We start from the raw sequence: 18,806 nt of genomic DNA, 5'->3' as shown, positions 1-18,806 counted from the left end.
GATGATGGTTACACTAAAAGCCCAGACTTCACCTCTAAGTAATATATTCCTGTATCAAAACTGTACTCAGACTGGGCACGGTGGCTCATGCCTGTAATCACAACACTTTGGGAGGCTCAGACAGGTGGATCACCTGAGGTCAGGAGTTCAAGACCAGCCTGGCCAACATGGCAAAACCATGTCTCTACTGAAAATACAAAAATTAGCCAGGGGTGGTGCTGCGTGCCTGTAATCCCAGCTACTCGGGAGGCTGAGGCAGGAGAATCGCATGAAACCAGGAAGCTGAGGCAGGAGAATCATGTGAACCCGGGAGGCAGATGTTGCAATGAGCTGAGATCACACCACTGTACTACACTCCAGCCTGGGTGACTGAGCGAGACTCTGTTTCAAAAAAAAAAAAAAAAAAAAGCACTTGTATCCCCTAAATTTATACAAAGTTTTAGAAAGAGAATTTGCTGATATTAACTTACTGAGTCACTGGCTCTTTCAGTTGTTAAAACAATTAAAAGTTAAAAGAATTAGAAGTTAGCTTGTCACAATGGTGTGTGTCTATAGTCCCAGCTCCTAAGTAGGCTGAAGTGGGAGGATCACTGGAGCCCAGCATTTCAAGGCTGCGATGAGCTGTGATTATGCCACTGCACTCCAGCCAGTCTGGGTGACAGAGTGAGACCCTATCTCTTTAAAAATAAAAATTTAAAAAGTAGAAATTTTAAATTTTAACTTAAAGCTGAAAGTTTCTAGCCTTATTATGTGCAAGATATGTGCAAGACACAAATCTACGCATGTGGGCGACGTAGGGGTGTTGACGCCATACTTGCCCTCAAGACATTTATGGTTTATGTTACCTGAGATTATTTTTTTCTTTTCTTTTTCTTCTTTTTTTTTTGGAGATGGAGTTTCGCTCTTGTCGCCCAGGCTGGAGTGCAATGGTGCAATCTCGACTCACTGCAACCTCCACCTGCTGGGTTCAAGCAATTTTCCTGCTTCAGCCTCCTGAGTAACTGGGATTACAGGTGCCTGCCGCCACGCCCAGCTAATTTTTGTATTTTTGATAGAGACATGGTTTTGCCATATTGGCCAGGCTGGTCTCGAACTCCTGACCTCAGGTGATCCACCCGCTTTAGCCTTCCAAAGTTCTGGGATTACAGGCGGGAGCCACTGCGCCCAGCTGAGATTTCAAATAATAATACTTATTTCAATTTGAAGTATTCTGCGGGGTAAGCATAGTAATTCTACAAAGAAAAACCCTGAAGTAGCCTTAAGTGCTGAAAAGGGAACATGAAAAATTTGGTAGTTTAAACATTTCATGTTAAAAACTTGTTTGAACTAAAATGAGATCCTAAGAAAAACATCATTATCATTTATTTATTTATTTGAGAGGGTCTCACTCTGTCCCCTAGACTGGAGTGCAGTGGTGTGATCACAGCTCAACTGTAGCCTCTACCACTGTGAGTTCAAGGAATCCTCCCACCTCTGCCTCCCAGGTAGCTGGGACTACAGACACTCAGACACTCACCACCATGCCTGCCTGATTTTTTTTTTTTTTTAACTCGTAAATATGGGGTTTCACCATGTTGCCCAGGTTGGTCTCAGACTCCTGAGTTCAAGTATCCGCCTGCTTTGGCCTCCCAAAGTTCTAGGATTACAAACATGAGCCACCGTGCCTAGCCAGAAAAACATTATTATTAGTATTATTATTTTAAAATTTGGATTGTCAGATTTTGAATATGTGGACAAGAGTATAGGGGACATTGAGAACATAATTTTTGTTTATAAGAAAAATAAATAAGTGTAGACATTTTTAACTGTGGTTAATCACTTGTAACCTCTATGTGCTTAGAAGGAGCAAAGGGAATGCACTGACTATCTATACAGCAGAGTTTTACATTGGACACTCAACATCAGTGGCTGGTCCTGATGTTGAGGGGATAAATGCTACTTCGATGACTTCAGATAAACTATAAATAGTGTATAAAATAGGCCACGTACCAGCTGATAAACATATGCATCTCTACCCCAAAAAGTTTCAGCTTTCAGTCCTGTCCCTTCTTTTTGTGTTCTATGTGGTATATCTGATTCTTTAAGTTTTTTATTTTTTATCTTTTTTATGGGTGCCTAGTAGGTATATATATTTATGGGGTACATGAGATATTTTGGTACAGGCATGTAATGCATAATAATCACATCATGGAAAATTGGTTGTTCATTCCTTCAAGCATTTATCCTTTGTCTTACAAACAATTCAATTACACTGTTAGTTATTTTTAAATGTACAATTAAATTATTATTGACTATAGTCTCCCTGTTGTGCTATCAAATACTAGGTCTTATTCATTTCATTCTTTCTATTTTTGGGGGGAGGTATCCATTAACCATCCCCACCTCCCCTGTAAAACCCCACTCCACACTACCTTTTGCAGCCTCTGGTAACAATCCTGCTCTCTTATCTCTATGTGTTCAATTGTTTTGATTTTTAGATCCCACTAATAATCGTGAACAGATGATATTTGTCTTTCTGTGCCTGGCTTATTTCACTTAACATAATGACCTCCATGTTAATGCAAATGACAGGATCTCATTCTTTTTTATGGCTGAATAGTACTCCATTGTGTATAGGTACCACATTTTATGTATTCATTCATCTGTTGATGGACACCTAGGTTGCTTCCAAACCTTGGCTATTGTGAATACTGCTGTAGTAAACATGGAAATTCAGATGTCTCTTTGATATACTCATTTCCTTTCTTTTGGGTATATATCCAGCAGTAGGATTGCTGGATCATATAACTCTATTTTCAGCTTTTTGAGGAGCCTCCAAACTATTCGCCATAGTGGTTGTACTAATTTACATTCCCATCAACAGTGTATGAGGGTTCCCATTTCTCTATATCTTCACCAGCATTAGTCATTGCCTGTCTTTTGAATAAAAGCCATTTTAACTGAGGTGAGATGATACCTCATTGTAGTTTTGATTTGCATTTCTCTGATGATCAGTGATGTTGAGCACCTTTTCATATGCCTGTTTGCCATTGGTATGTCTTCTTTTGAGAAATGTCTATTCAGATATTTTGCCCATTTTAAAATTGGATTATTAAATTTTTTTCCTATAGAGTTGTTTGAGCTTCTTATATATTCTAGTTATTAATCCCTTGTCAGATGAGTAGTTTGCAAATATTTTCTCCCATTCTGTGGGTTGTCTCTTCACTTTGTTGATTGTTTCCTTTGCTGTACAAAAGCTTTTTAACTTGATGTGATCCCATTCACGACCTTATTGTTTAATTTCTATGTGTTTATATAGTTTCCAAAATTCCTCTTGTGATTGATTTGTAGTTTTATTCCATTGTGGTCAGAAAAGATGCTTGATATTATTCCAGATTTTTTGAATGTTTTAAGACTTGTTTTATGAACTAACATATGGTTTATCCCTGAGAGTGATCCATGTGCTGAGGAGAAAAATGTGTATTCTGCAGCCATTGGATGAAATGTTCTGTAAATATCTATTAGGTCTATTTGTTCTGTAGTGCAGATTAAGGCTGACATTTCTTTGTTGAGGTTCTGTCTGGGAGATCTGTGCAACACTGAAAGTGGGGTGTTGAAATCTCCAGCAATTACTATATTGGGGTCTATCTCTTTAGCTCTAATAATATTTGCTTTATATAGCTGGGTACTCCAGTGTTGGGTGCATATATATTTGCAATCGTTATGTCCTCTTGCTGAATTGACTCCTTTATCATATTATAATCTTCTTTGTCTCTTCTTACAGTTTTTGTCTTGCAATCTATTTTGTCTGATATCAGTATAGCTATTCTAGCTATTCCTGCTCTTTTTTCAATTCCATTGTCATGGAATATCTTTTTCCATCCCTTTATTTTTAGTCTGTGTGTATCTTTATAGGTGAAGTATGTTTCTTTTAGGCAACAGATCATTGGGTCTTGTTTTTTCATTCATTCAGCTACTCTATGTCTTTTAAGTGCAGAGTTTAGTCTATTTACTTTCAGTGTTATTATTGGTAAGTAAGGACTTACTCCTGCCGTTTTGTTATTTGTTTTCTGGTGGCTTTACAGTCTTCAATTCCTTTTTTGCTTTCTTCCTATCTTCCTTTTAATGAAGGTGATTTTTCTCTGATGCTATGTTTTAATTTCTTTCTTTTTATTTATTTAATTTTTTGGTATCCATTGTATGTTTTTCTATTTGAGCTTACCATGAGGCTTGCAAATACTATCTTATAACCCACTATTTTAAACTGATGACAACTTAATACTGATTGCATATGCAAACAAACACACAGAAAGAAAACTAATAAAAACTCTACACTTTAACTTTGTTCCTTAGTTAGCTTTTAAATTTTTTATTTCTCTTTATGTCTTATTGTACTGTCTGTGTCTTGAAAAGTTGTTGTAGTTGTTTTATTTGATTGATTCATCATTTAGTCTTTCTATATAAGATGAGAAGTTTACACACCACAATTACAGTGTTATACTATCCTGTGTTTTTTTGTGTGCTTGCTGTTACCAGGAAGTTTTGTACCTTTATATGATTTCTTCTTGCTCATTAGCATCCTTTTCTTTCAGATTGAAGAACTCTTTTTAGTATTTGTTGTGGGACATATCTAGTGTTGATGAAATCCCTCAGCTATTGTTTGGGAAAGTATTTCTCCTTCACACTTCAAAGATATTTTCACTGGATATACTATTTTAGAGTAAAAGCATTTTTTCCTTCAGCACTGTAAACATGTCATGCCACTCTCTCTTGATCTGTAAGGTCACCACTGAAAAGTCTGCTGCCAGACATATTGGAGTACCATTGTATATTATTTGTTTCTTTCTTCTTGCTGCTTTTAGAATTCTTTCTTTATCCTTGACCTTTGGGAGTTTGATTATTAAATGGCTTAAGGTAGTCTTCTCTGGATTAAATGCACTTGGGGTTCTATAATCTTCTTGTACTCAAATGTTGATATGTTTTTCTAGGTTTGGGAAGTTCTCTGTTATAATCCCTTTGAATAAACTTTTTACCGCTATATGTTTCTGTACTTCCTCTTTTAGGTCAATAAGTCTTAGATTTGAGAATGTTTTCTAGATCTTGTGGGCATACTTCATTGTTTTTTATTCTTTTTTCTTTTGTCTCATCTGACTATGTATTTTCAAATAGCCTGTCTTTCAGCTCACAAATTCTTCTGTCTGATCAGTTCTGCTATTGAGACTCTGATACATTCATCAGCATGTCAGTTGCGTTTTTCATTTCTAGAATTTGTTTCTTTTTAATTATTTCAATCCCTTTGTTAAATTCATCTGAAATAATTATGAATTCCTTTTGTATTGTCTTGAATTTCTTTGAGTTTCTTCAAAGCAGCTATTTTGAATTCTCTGTCAGAAAGGTCATATATCTCTGTTTCTCCAGGATTGGTCTCTGGTGCTTTATCTAGTTTATCTGAGGAGGTTATGTATTCCTGGATGGTGTTGATGCTAGTAGATGTTCTTTGGTGTCTGGGCATTGAAGAGTTGGGTACTCGTTGTAGTCTTCACAGTCTGAGCTTGTTTATGCCTGTCCTTCTTGGGAAGGCTTTCCAGGTAGTCAAAGGAACTTGGGTCACAAGCCCAATAACACTGTGTTTTTTGTAGACTTGTAGAGGTACCACCTTAGTGGTCTTGGATAAGATCCAGAAGAATTCTCTGGATCACCACGCAGAGACTCTTGTTCTTTTCCCTTACTTCCTCCCAAATAAATGGAGTCTCTTTCTCTCTGTGCTAAACCCCCTGGAACTGGGGTTATGGTGATGCAAGCACTCCTGTGGCCACCACAACTGGGAGTGCACTGGGTCAGACCTGAAGCCAGCCCAGCACTGGCTCTTGCCCAGGGCCCTTCCCTTCAGGGCAGTAAGCTTCCTCAGGCCCCAGGCATGTCCAGAGATGTTGTCTGGAAGCCAGAGATTAGCGTCAAATATCTTAGTAGTTTACCTGATGTTCTGTTCTACTGTGGATAACTACCACTCACACCACAATACAAAGTTCTTCTCACTCTTCCCTCCGCTTTCCACAGCAGAGGGGCCACTCCCTGTGGCTGCCACCACCTTTGGTCCACAGGGTTTCTGCCAGGCCACCACCAATATTCACTTAAAGCCCAAGGGCTCTTCCATCAGCTTGTGGTGAAAGCTGCCTGGCCTGGGACTTACCCTTCAGGGCAGTGGGCTCCCCTCTGACCCAGGGTAGTTCTAGAAATGCTGTCCAAGAGTGTAGGCCGGGGCCACACACAGTGGCTCATGCCTGTAATCCCAACACTTTGGAAGGCCAAGATGGGCGGATCACCTGAGGTCAGGAGTTCGAGACCAGCCTGGCCAACATGGCGAAACCCCCATCTCTACTAAAAATACAAAACTTAGCTGGGTGTGGTGGAGTGTGCTTGTAATCCCAGCTACTTGGAAGGCTGAAGCAGGAGAATCGCTTGAACCCAGGAGGTAGAGGTTGCAGTGAGCCGAGGTCATACCACTTCACTCCAGCCTGGGTGATGGAGTGAGACTCCATCTCAAACAACAACAACAACAACAACAACAACAACAAAACAAAAGAGTGTAAGCCTTGACTTGGGGACCCCAAGAACCTGCTTGTTGCTCTACCTCACTGTGGCTGAGCTGGTACCTAAGGTGTAAGACAAAGTCCCCTTTACTTTTCTCTCTGCTTTTCTCAAATAGAAGGAGTCTTTCACTGTAGCCACCACAGCTGGAAATGTGCTGGGTCACACCTGAAACCAGCACATCTCAGAGTCTCATCCAAGGCCCATGACACACTCCTTGGTTATCACTGCTGGTTATTCAGGGCCCAAGGGCTCTTTAGTCAGCAGGTGATGTATCCTGCGAGGACTGGGTTTTTCCCTCCAAGGCAGTAGGTTCCCTTTTGGCCCAGGGTGGGTATAGAAATGCTGTTCAGGAGCGGCTGGGTGCAGTGGCTCACGCCTGTAATCCCAGCACTTTGGGAGGCCACGGCGGGTGGATCACGAGGTCAGGAGATAGAGACCATCCTGGCTAACATGGTGAAACCCTGTCTCTACTAAAAATACAAAAAAAAAAAATTAGCCAGGCATGGTGGCAGGCGCCTGTAGTCCCAGCTACTCAGGAGGCTGAGGCAGGAGAATGGCATGAACCCAGGAGGCGGAGCTTGCAGTGAACCGAGATCACGCCACTGCACTCCAGCCTGGGCGACAGAGCGAGATGCTGTCTCGAAAAAAAAAAAAGAAAAGAAATGTTGTTCAGGACCTAGGGCCTATAATGCGGGCCTCACAACTCTGCCCAGTGCCGTATCTTACTGTGGCTGAGCTGGAATCCAAGATGTAAGACAGTCCTTTTTACTCTTTGCTCTTTGCTCCTTAAGCAGAAGAAAGGAGTCACTTCTATTGCAGCTGCCTTGGTTTGGGGCATGGATGATGCAAGCACTCCTTTAGCTATGCCAGCTGGTATCTCCCTAGATCACAGGCCACCCTAGTCCAATTACTATAAGCCCAGCCTAGTGCTAGTAGCCTAGGAATTGGAGTCCTTGTGCCCTAGACTGTTTTTCAAGATTATCTAGGACCCCAGAGTATTTCAGCCCACGGTGGTGAGGCTTGCAGGGAAACTCAAGTTCTGACCACTGGGATGGATGCTTTCTGTCTAGCTAGGGCAGGTCCAAATGCTCCCTCCATGTGCTGGCGCTGGCTGAGCCCAGCACGACTTTATTCTCCACTGTGACAGGGCAGCACTAAGTTCAATGTAAAGGCCCCCAGCCACTGTGCCCTCCCTTTCCCAAGTGCATAGGTTCTCTCTCCACACCGCATGGCCGCTGCTAGGGGGTGAGGAAGGGGTGGCATTGGCGATGCAAGACCATCTTTTCTGCCCTCCTCAATGCCTCTTTCAATGATATGAAGTCAAAACTAGCCACTGTGATTGCTCACCTGATTTTTGGTTCTTGTAATGGTGCTTTTCTGTGTGCAGATAGTTAAAATTTGGTGTTCTAGCAGGAGAACCAATGTTTGTAGGCTTCTGTTCCACCATCTTGCTCCGCCTGCTCCCATATCTGATTCTTACTCGGAAATTCTTACAGCTGAAAAATCTCCTGTCCAGATTCCCTGCAGGATTCTATAGGGAAGATCACTTATCTTTATCATACAACCTTTCACTCTTATTGTTATAATTCTTATTTACCTCTCTAAGAATGAGTAGTATAGCTCTGTGATTCCAGGCAAGTTACTTAATCTCTCTTTGTTTCTTTGCTGTTAAATATAAACTGTGTCAGTTGTTTTGAGGATTAAATGAGGTAATTCCTAGCACAGAGTAAGCACTTACTAAATAATAGCTATTACTATTATCTCTCTTCAGCCAGCTGAAGTCTTAGAGGGCAGTGCCCTCACAGTGTTCTTTGCATCTTCTGCAAGCACTTGCTGGTGTGTATAAGATAGAATTTTTCACACTGGGCTTCCTTGGACAAGTTTCATAAGAGGTGATTTTTTGTAGTTCAAAAACATTGGATTCAAATTTCATCTGTAAATTTTAACTGTTTTAAAAAACAACAAAAATCTGTGAGCTCAAATGTTATAAAATAGAATTTTAAGTAATAAAGATTATCAGTGTCTTTACAGTTGTTCACACCTATAATCCTGGCATTTTGGGAGGCTAAGGTGGGAGGATCACTTGAGGCCAGGAGTTTGAGACCAGCCTGGGTGACGTAGTGAGACCTCGTCTCTACAAAAAAAAAATTTTTTTTTAAATTAGCCAGGCGAGGTTGTGTACACAACCTGAGCAACAGATCAACACTCTGTCTCAATTAAAAAAAAAAAAAAAAGATTCTCTTTTTATTAATATGCTGCTAAATTAATTCATTTTTATGCTTTTCCTATCATCCTTTTTAATTGAAGATGATCCTGATATTGAAGGGTAAACTGTTAAAAACAAACTGCAAAACAAGAACTTGTTGCCATTTGCAAATATTTCTGTCCATAAATTTTAATCGTGTGAATTTTAAAAATACAAAAATAAGTAGAATAGGATACAGGAATGCAACTGACACATAACCTCTGCTTTCATTGATTTGTATTACTCAGATGAGGCTCGTTGTAGCCATTGATTGATTTTTGTAATAAATTCATTCTATAAATTTAAATAAAAATATACATGTTCTAGTTAAGTGTGGATTTACCTACTACCTTTGGAAAGAGGAGACATTGATAAGTAACTTACTTGTTTTTATGTATTTCTTTGATAAGCATTTATTACACTATTGTTATATAAATAGGTTTTAGGCTCTAAGCTAACAATATAGATTTGACAGGCTACAGATGACAGCCTTTGGTTAAACAGAAGCTCATTAGGTTTCCATGTAATTGTGCATTTAGAAGAATATTGCTTTAAGACTCTTTGGAAACACTGATGTGTAAAGTATCCTATGTCTTTGAGTCAGCTGACTCCCATCTTTCACTTTTGCAGGGGCCCAGCTGGAGTAAGAGCCCAAGCCCTGGATAGAGATGGAAATCTGGTAGAAGATTTTGTATTTGATGCAGGAGTTGGGAATATTGGAAATCGTGTTCTTCATGTGAGAAATGCACCTTCCCCTGCTGCTACTTCTTCCCTTGCAATTTCTGGAATGATTGCAGATGAAGTGCAACAAAGATTTGAATTGTAAATAATGAAAGGAGCTAGGTATGCACTGTAATCTCCATGTCAGCAACAAGAATGTACTAATTGCATTCTTTAATTTAAAAAATGGTTTTTAAAATTTCATGTTTTGGTCAAAGATAACCACTGAATTGTTAAAATGATGTTAACATAGAAATAATAATTTTCTACAAAAATTAGCTGGGCATGGTGGCACGTGCCTGTAATCCCAGCTACTCGAGAGGCTGAGGCAGGAGAATCACTTGAACCGAGGAGGCAGAGGTTGCAGTGAGCTGGCACTCCAGCCTGGGTGACAGAGCAAGAAAAAACAATAATAATTTTCAAAATGTTAGGCTGGGGACTGTGGCCAGCACTTTGAGAGGCCAAGGCAGGTAGATTGTAGCCTAGGAGTTTGAGACCAGCCTGGGCAACATGGCAAAACGCTGTTTCTACAAAATAGCTGGGGGTGGTGCCTCTGTAGTTCCAGCTACATGGTAGGCTGAGGTGAGAGGATCACTTGAGCCCAGGAGGTCCAGGCTGCAGTGAGCTATGTTTATGATACTGCATTCCAAGCTGGATGATAGAGCAAGATCTTGTCTCAAAAAAAAAAAAAAAAAAAAAAAAAATCCAGCCTGGGCAACATGGTGAATGAAACCCCATCTCTACAAAAAATACAAAAATTAGCTGGGCATGATGGTGTGTGCCTGTAGTCCCAGCTACTTGAGGAGCTGAGGCAGGAGGATCACTTGAGCCCGGGAGGTCAAGGCTACGGTGAGCTATGTTCGTGCCACTATACCCCAGCCTGGGCAACAAAGTCAGTCCCTGACTCAAAAAATAAAAACAACAACAAAAAATAAATTCCATGCTTATTTACTTTGTGAATAAAGAGGCAAGATACAGTTTTATCTGTCCTGAATCCCTGACTTTCTTTTTTTTTTTTAGATGGAGATTCACTCTTGTTGCCTAGGCTTGAGTGCAATGGTGAAATCTTGGCTCACTGCAACCTCTGCCTCCCAGGTTCAAGCGATTCCCCTACCTCAACCTCCCGAGTAGCTGGGATTACAGGCGCCCACCACCATGCCTGGCTAATTTTTTTGTATTTTTAGTAGAGATGGGGTTTTGCCATGTTGGCCAGGCTGGACTTAAATTCCTAACCTCAGGTGATCCACCCGCCTCAGCCTCAAAGTGCTGGGATTACAGGTGTGAGCCACTGCGCCCAGCCCTGAATCCCTGACTTTGTTAATGACCTGTCCTTACCAACCATGACCTAGAGAAGATTTGGCTTTTCAAGAATTTTGGAGAAAGATGACATAAAAATGGGTTTTTCCTTAAATCAGTTTTTTAGCATTATACTACCTAAGCTCGTGTGGTCTCTCACAGACAAGGAAATACATCATATTGTAGGTTGCATTCTTTTAATTCTGAAGAGTCACAAAACTCACATTATTTAGAGCAACAATATTTGTATTTAGAAATTAAAAATTCATGATTTCAAGAAAATACATAAAATTTACATTTTTGAGTAGTTTGAATAAGTTTCTATCTTAGTTATAATATTTGTCAGAAATAACAAACTCAAAGCCTTGATTATTTTCAGTCGCTTTGTAACTGATGTGGTAGCATCATGAACTCTAAACAGTGGCGCACTGAGTAGTTGTCTTGCTCTTCAGTCTCTGTGGCTGAGAACTGAAATAACTTAGAAGAGACAGATTTTTATGAGAGCAGTTTTAGAATCCTGACACTGATGTATAGAACTCTAATTTTAAGTTTATTCATCTATTATATCTCTGATCTTTAGTCACACTAAGACTCTCAAAATGTTGGCCAAGATTGCTAATGATTCATACCTACTTGATTTTTCAGGGCTCCTATAAAGTTGTGTAGGGATATTTTTCCATTTTTGATAAATATCTAACTTTGAGGCATTCACTTTTGTAAACCGCGAAAGTGCCTTACATTCATGTGTACCTCATGAGTATTTTAAGTTGATGCCCAGTGCTGTACTATATCCTGTATCTATGTGTTGTGTGGTATCTGTTGAAATGATTCTTATAATTTAGAAAGTTAGAAAATAGAAATGTAAATGAAAATGTGACGACCTGACTGCAGAATTTTGAGTACTGAACCACATTTAAGTGAGGCATTTTCATCCGTTCTCTCTCATTTGCTCTCTCAGGAATCATCTTCTAGTCTGTATGTCTTTTTTCCTCTTAGCTCTCCAAAGCTGTATGATGGATGGGTGAGAAGGATGTGCATTTTGCTTGATAGGAAAAATGCTTCTGTTTTCTTCCTTTTCCCCTCACTTCAAGCATTGATGATTACATTGGTCGAGCTACCTCATCCATTAATTTGAAAGGCTACACATCATCAGCTCGTGTTCAAGAAGTAGCACATCCCAGGTAAACAGAGTAGGCCATTATTCAACACTTGGGATGAGCATATTAAAAGCATTCAGATATCAATGACAGAAGAAACAAGCCCTAATGTTTCTTTATAACAGCTGATTCCTGCAAGAAATGCAAACACACCATAGTTTTCTGTTCCATTACAAGATTACTAAGAGATGGAAAATATTATCGTTTTCTATTTCATCAACAGTACGATTGCATACATACTAAGTTGTAAAGACTGGAATTATAAAAAATGATTGTCCTAATTGAAGCAATCCTCAATCCATTCAAGTCTGTACAATACCCCCCCAAAAAAGTGAAAAATTTGTTGAAAGTGTTTTGAATATGTAGGTTATTCTGTTTGCAAAACATTTTATATGTATGTCAACAGGGTTTTGTTGTTTAATACTGATATAATAAAGTTTTATTATTTCTGACAGAAGAAATTTATATTAATATTTAAAATATTTTAATTATCCTTGGTGGTGTAGAGAACATATTTTTTAGTTCCATAAAAACTTCTATGCAAATAAATTTTTTATGTGTAAAACATAAACTGTTTGATTTAGATAGCAGCCACCCTTTTTAATAAACTCATTTCTGTGTTAGTATATAGCACAAAATGAGGTTGAGTAGTTTATATTTTGGGTAAAAAATGGAGCATTTTGAGCATTTTAGATTTTAACTTCAGAGTGTTTGTGAGAAACTCTTGATGTACCAGCAAGTGTATTTTCGGTGTTTCATGTTACATAGCTTAACTCTTTTATCCATGCATATATGTGCATATCAAAGTCCTTCCCTTGATCCTCTCAGCGTTAGCACTGTTTGGGGAGTTGCCTTTACTGTTGGCAGAATTCCACTTTCCCTGAGGCCATTTGGAAATCTACCTGGTAGCCTGTGGGATAACCTTAACTCTTAGAACTTTCTTCAAAGGATGGTGGTGAGAGTGGGGTATACTGCCAGGCCCTGTCCTTTGGGAGTTTGTAGGACCTGCTTTCGGAGGCAATCCAACCCTGATGGCTGTAACTATGAGCTATCCCTGTAAACACAGGAGGCACGGTGTCTATATTTAAGGACTGGCTCTGCCCTCCTGGGCACTTGATCTGTGTCTAGACTTCTTGGTCAGAGGTTTCTTCATCTTTCTGCACATACACTGTTATCTAAAGATCTTGTAAACGTTTTTGAGTTGTAATCGTAAAGTCAGTTACTAAGCTTTTCTAATACACTCAAAGGGAGTTTTTGAAATCTCTTCATCAGGGCTTAAGGTAGAAGGACAGGATGAAATGGTTGGGAAAGCAAAATCTGCCTCAAGATGTTTTCAAATAGTTTGCACTCATTAAAGAGTTTAAGAATGGAAATAAACCCTGAAGCCCTGAAGGGAAGAACTGTGTTGATACCAACCAACTCTACTTTTCTGGCCTCAAATCCTAGAAAGTATTGTGGGTTTTTGTTGTTGTTGTTGTTAATTGCTTTTATTTTCTGCTTATGGGAAGGGTCTCACATTAAAGTTATCTTAAGTTTCTTTTGTCCCTGGGATAAAATGAGAAAATTCACCTTTTAGATATGGCAAGAGATGGCAGGTCTTGGGTTGCTCAGGAAGCCCAACTTTGAATATTAGGAAAGACCTGAGGGACAGTGGTAACAGAGGGACGTCTCTCACTAGAGAACCTTGAATTTTAGCCAAATTCTGCTTAAAACTGTATCTTTAGAAAAACTTCTTTTAACTTGGTTGCTCTGAAACAGAATGAAATGGCTCCAGCAGTGGTTTTTTTTTTTTTTTTTTTTTAACACTTTTCAGATTTAATTTTCCTTAAATTTGTCCTCTGGGAATGTAGGAGATGTCTTTTAGGGATATCAGTTTATTTTTTAATTTTTATCTCCCCTTCCCTCTCCTTTCCCCCTCCTTTCCCCCTCCTTTCCCTCTCCTTTCCCCTTCCTTTCCCTCTCCTTTCCCTCTCCTTTCCCCCTCCTTTCCCCCTCCCTTTCCCCTCCCTTTCCCCCTCCTTTCCCCCTCCTTTCCCCCTCCTTTCCCCCCTTTCCCCCTCCCTTTCTCCCTCCTTTCCCCCTCCTTTCCCCCTCCCTTTCCCCCTCCTTTCCCCCTCCTTTGCCCCTCCTTTCCCTCTCCTTTCCTGGACAGGGTCTTGCTTTGTTGCCCAGGCTGGAGTGCAATGGCACTGTCTTGGCTCACTACAACCTCCGCCTCCTGGTCAAGCAATTCTCCTGCCTCAGCCTCCTGAGTAGCTAGGATTACAGGCACATGCCACCACACCCAGCTAATTTTTATGTTTTTGGTAGAGATGGGTTTCACCATGTTGGCCAGGCTGGTCTCGAACTCCTGACCTCAAGTGATCCACCTGCCTTGGCCTCCCAAAGTGTTGGGATTACAGGCGTGAGCCACCACACCTGGCCTTTTTATTTTATTTTTTTTAAGACAGAGTCTCACTCTGTCACCCAGGACCCAGGCTGGAGTGTAGTGACATGATCATAGCTCACTGTAGCCTCAACATCGTGGGCTCAGGTAATCTTCCTGCTTTAGCCTCCTGAATAGCTGAGACTATAGGTGTGCATCTCCATGCCCAGGTAATTTTTTTTTTTTTTTGAGAGACAGGTTTCACTATTTTGCCCAGGATGGTCTGGGACTCCTGGCCTCAAGCAATCTTCTTGCCTTGACCTCCCAACGTGCTGAGATTACAGGCATGGGTTGCCACACCTGGCTGTGATACCAGTTTATAATAATAGCAGGTTCTTTTGTTTGTTTGGGTTTTTGTTGTTGTTTTGGTCTCTGAGTAGCTTCCCAAGTCACCCGCGCCACGTACTAATTGCTCTTTCCCAGAATGCCTAGATCCTTAATCTTTGCCTATGTTTTTCTTAGATGCTTTTTTTTTTTCCTTTTTTTTTTTTCTTTTTGAGACGGAATCTCACTCTGTTGCCCAGGCTGGAGTGCAGTGGCATGATCTCAGTTCACTACAGCCTCTGCCTCCCGGGTTCAAGCGATTCTCCTGCCTCAGCCTCCTGAGTAGTTGGAACTACAGTGACACACCACCATGCCCAGCTAATTTTAGTATTTTTAATAGAGACGGGGCTTCACCATGTTGGCCAGGCTGGTCTCGAACTCCTGACCTCAGGGGATCCACTTGCTTTGGCTTCCCAGCGTGCTGGGATTATAGGCATGAGCCACTGCGCCCAGCCTTTCTTAGATTCTTGATCAATCATTCCAGCTGGGACCTCCTGGATCCTTCTAAATACTCAGAAATAAGCATGTTGGTTATGTTACAGGCTAATAGGAAAATGTTGTCTTCTGACATCCAACTTTGTGCTTTGGAATTTAGGGATATAAAGATGTTTTTGCTTCTACTTTGCATGTTAGAATTTTGTGGTTGGTCGTGAATTTTTGAATATACTTTTATTTTTGGATTATCCCCAGAATTACTTGGTAAGTTTTCTGGAATTAAAGAAAAAGCCTAATGTTAAATGTTATTTTAAAAGGGTTGATGCAACATTGAGGATTTCAAGGTTCTACCAGCATTCCTAATTGAGAGAAGGGTAGTTTCCTCTGGAAGGAAACTTCCTATGAAAGTCATATAGTGATGGCATTTATTCTAAGAGTGGATATGGTAGGTGAGAACTACAGAGTTGAAGGGAATCTGGAGGGTCATTCCAAGCTATTCAGCTTCCAGAAATCATATCAATGGATAACACCAAAGAATCACACTGTTTTTCCAAGTAGAGAGTAAATGATTATATATTTGGGTCAAAAAACTGAAGTTTGGTTATTGGTGAATATAGTAGTCACAGAACAAAACAACACTTTGTTGTGAGTTAGTAATATAAACTAACAGAGTAGTATAAACCTACCCAAGAGGGAGGGGGTTTGCCCTGTTTGGTTTATTATTTTGGGTTCAGTTGGTAGAGAATAGAATCCATTCTCGCTAAACAAAAATAAACGTATTTTGAGCCAGGTGTGGTGACTCATGCCTGTAATCCCAGCACTTTGAGAGGCTGACGCAGGAGGACTGCTTAAGGCCAGGAATTCGAGACCAGCCTGGATGGCATGGCGAGAGTCCTAGCTATCTTTTTTTTTTTTTTTTTTTGAGACATAGTCTTGCTCTGTTGCCCAGGCTGGAGTGCGGTGGTGCAATCTTGGCTCACTGCAACCTCCGCCTCCCAGGCTCAAGCAATTCTCCTACCTCAGCCTTCTGAGTAGCTGGGATTACAGGCATGTGTCACCATGCCCGGTTAATTTATTTTGTATTTTTAGGAGAGATAGGATTTTGCCATGTTGGCCAGGCTGGTCTCAAATTCCTGACCTCAAGTGATCCACCCGCCTCGGCCTCCCAAAGTGCTGGGATTACAGATGTGGTGAGCCACCTCGCCCAACCAGTCCTAGCTATCTGAAAGGTTGAGATGGGGATCCCTTGAGCCCAAGAGTTCAAGGCTGCAGGGATCTATGATTGCACCACTGCACTCCGGCCTGGGTAACAGAGTGAGACTCTGTCTAAAAGTAATAATAACAATAATAATAATACATTCATTCAGAGAATACAGAATCATTGGAAGGCTAATGAAGTAGATTCTGGTTGAGCTTTCAGGAACAAGTCCCAAAGTCACACCACAGAATCAGGACACTAAGAGAGTAATTTCAGGCCGGGCGCGGTGGCTCAAGCCTGTAATCCCAGCACTTTGGGAGGCCGAGATGGGCGGATCACGAGGTCAGGAGATCGAGACCATCCTGGTTAACACAGTGAAACCCCATCTCTACTGAAAAATACAAAAAACTAGCCGGGCGAGGTGGCAGGCGCCTGTAGTCCCAGCTACTCGGGAGGCTGAGGCAGGAGAATGGCGTGAACCCGGGAGGCAGAGCTTGCAGTGAGCCGAGATCCGGCCACTGCACTCCAGCCTGGGTGACAGAGTGAGACTCCGTCTCAAAAAAAAAAAAAAAAAAAACAGTAATTTCAAAACAATTATGATCCACAGAGAACTGCTACACCATGCATGAGTCTAGCCATTGTTGCTGCCACATAAAACTAGTGACTGAATGGTGCTTGCTAATTCACTTCTGCAATTTTTTTTTTTTTTTTTTTTTTTTGAGACGGAGTCTCGCTCTTGTCCCCCAGGCTGGAGTGGTGCAGTGGTGCGATCTTGGCTTACTGCAACCTCTGCTTCCCGGGTTCAAGCTATTCTTCTGCCTCAGCCTCCTGAGTCTCTGGGATTGCAGGTGACTCACCACTATGCCTGGCTAATTTTGTACTTTTAGTGGGCGGGGTTTCGCCATGTTGGCCAGGCTGGTCTCGAACTCCTGACCTCAGGTGATCCATCCACCTTGGCCTCCCAAGGCACTGGGATTACAGGTGTGAGCCACTGCGCCCGGGCTCACTTCTGCCTTCTATATCTCACTCCAATGTATCTGATAGGCTGAGAGCTGTACTGAAGAGATTATGAATACATTCGTTGTTGACAGCTCAACTTTATAACTGTCAGGAATTTGAAGGCTTCTATTGTGATAACACAAATAACAAAAATTTGAATGATGCTTTGCCCTCTCTTTCTTTTTTTTTTTTTTTTTTAGAGACGGAGTCTCGCTCTGTCTCCCAGGCTGGAGTACAGTGGCACGGTCTCGGCTCACTGCAAGCTCCGCCTCCCGGGTTCACACCATTCTCCTGCCTCAGCCTCCCACGTAACTGGGACTACATGCGCCCGCCACCACGCCAGGCTAATTTGTGTTTTTAGTAGAGACGATTTCACCGTAGCCAGAATGGTCTCGATCTCCTGACTTCATGATCCGCCTGCCTCGGCCTCCCAAAGTGCTAGGATTACAGGCATGAGCCACTACGCCCAGCAATAATTTGCCCTTTCACCTTTATTATAGGAGATGGTGTTTGGAACAGCTACTTCCCCCACTTACAGTGACTTTCCACCTGGTGGTGGTGGCAATATTTGGATGACCTCAGTGGCATCTTCATACCCTGGAGAACCAGAAAACCCTCTTATTTGTTCAATAGCAGGTTGTATGTAACATATAAACATACAATGCCTTTTTTGTGGGGCGTGCGGAGGCATATTAAATCAATCTTTTGGAATTTCATACAAAATTACAGTTCCTTTTGGGAAGACCTAGGTATGCTGTCTCTTACAGGGGGCTGGGCATAAGCCACCCATGAGGGTCAGAGGACAAAGGCCTGTCTGAGGGCCTGCTTCAACTTCTTTCAGGCAGGTGGCTGTGAGAGGACCGAGCTTACTACTACTTTGGTAGTACTTACTACTTTGGTAGACCAAGGAGGGAGGCTCTCTGGAGCCCAGGTGTTTTTAGACCAGCCTGGGCAACAGAGCAAGACCCTCATCTCAACAACAACAAAAGTCACAAAAAGGTACACAGTGAAAAATCTCCCTTTCATCTCCAGCCACCCAGTTTTCATCCTTGTGGCAGCAAAAATCTTTGTAGCCTTGCTGATATGGTTTGGCTGTGTCCCCACCCAAATCTCATCTTGAATTGTAGTTCCTATAATCCCCACATTTGTGGGAGGGACCTGGTAGGATGAGATTGAATCATGGGGGCGATTATGCCCATGCTGCAGTTCTCATGACAGTGAGTTCTCACAAAATATGAAGGTTTTATAAGGGGCTTTTCCCGCTTTTGCTCAGCACTTCTCCTTGCTGCCACTATGTGAAGGACATGTTTGCTTCCCCTTCTGCCATGATTGTAAGTTTCCTGAGGCATCCCCAGCCCTGTGGAATTGTGAGTTGTTGAAACCTCTTTCCTTTATAAATTACCCAGTCTTGGGTATGTCTTTATTAGCAGTGTGAGA

The 18,806-nt window shown here is 41.3% G+C and overlaps 1 protein-coding gene across 3 annotated transcripts in view; it reads left to right on the top strand.

Moving 5' to 3' along the window:
* The window catches only part of L2HGDH (L-2-hydroxyglutarate dehydrogenase), a 74,863-nt gene extending 56,303 nt beyond the window's left edge, over positions 1-18,560 (top strand). For 2 of the 3 annotated variants that reach the window (XM_010389481.2, XM_030931129.1), the window contains exon 10: positions 9,446-11,263. In XM_010389481.2, coding sequence (XP_010387783.1) covers positions 9,446-9,641 — 196 coding nt within the window. In that variant the 3' untranslated portion in view covers positions 9,642-11,263. Of the gene's footprint in view, positions 1-9,445; positions 11,264-17,869 lie in introns of those variants that run through there. The other variant, XM_030931128.1, reaches the window with a different exon arrangement.
* Positions 18,561-18,806: the final 246 nt, after the last annotated feature.

The sequence above is a fragment of the Rhinopithecus roxellana genome, chromosome 5 (genome assembly GCF_007565055.1).
Source record: "Rhinopithecus roxellana isolate Shanxi Qingling chromosome 5, ASM756505v1, whole genome shotgun sequence".
NCBI classification, from domain to species: Eukaryota; Metazoa; Chordata; class Mammalia; order Primates; family Cercopithecidae; genus Rhinopithecus; species Rhinopithecus roxellana.
This window is presented reverse-complemented; position numbering and strand designations above follow the sequence as displayed.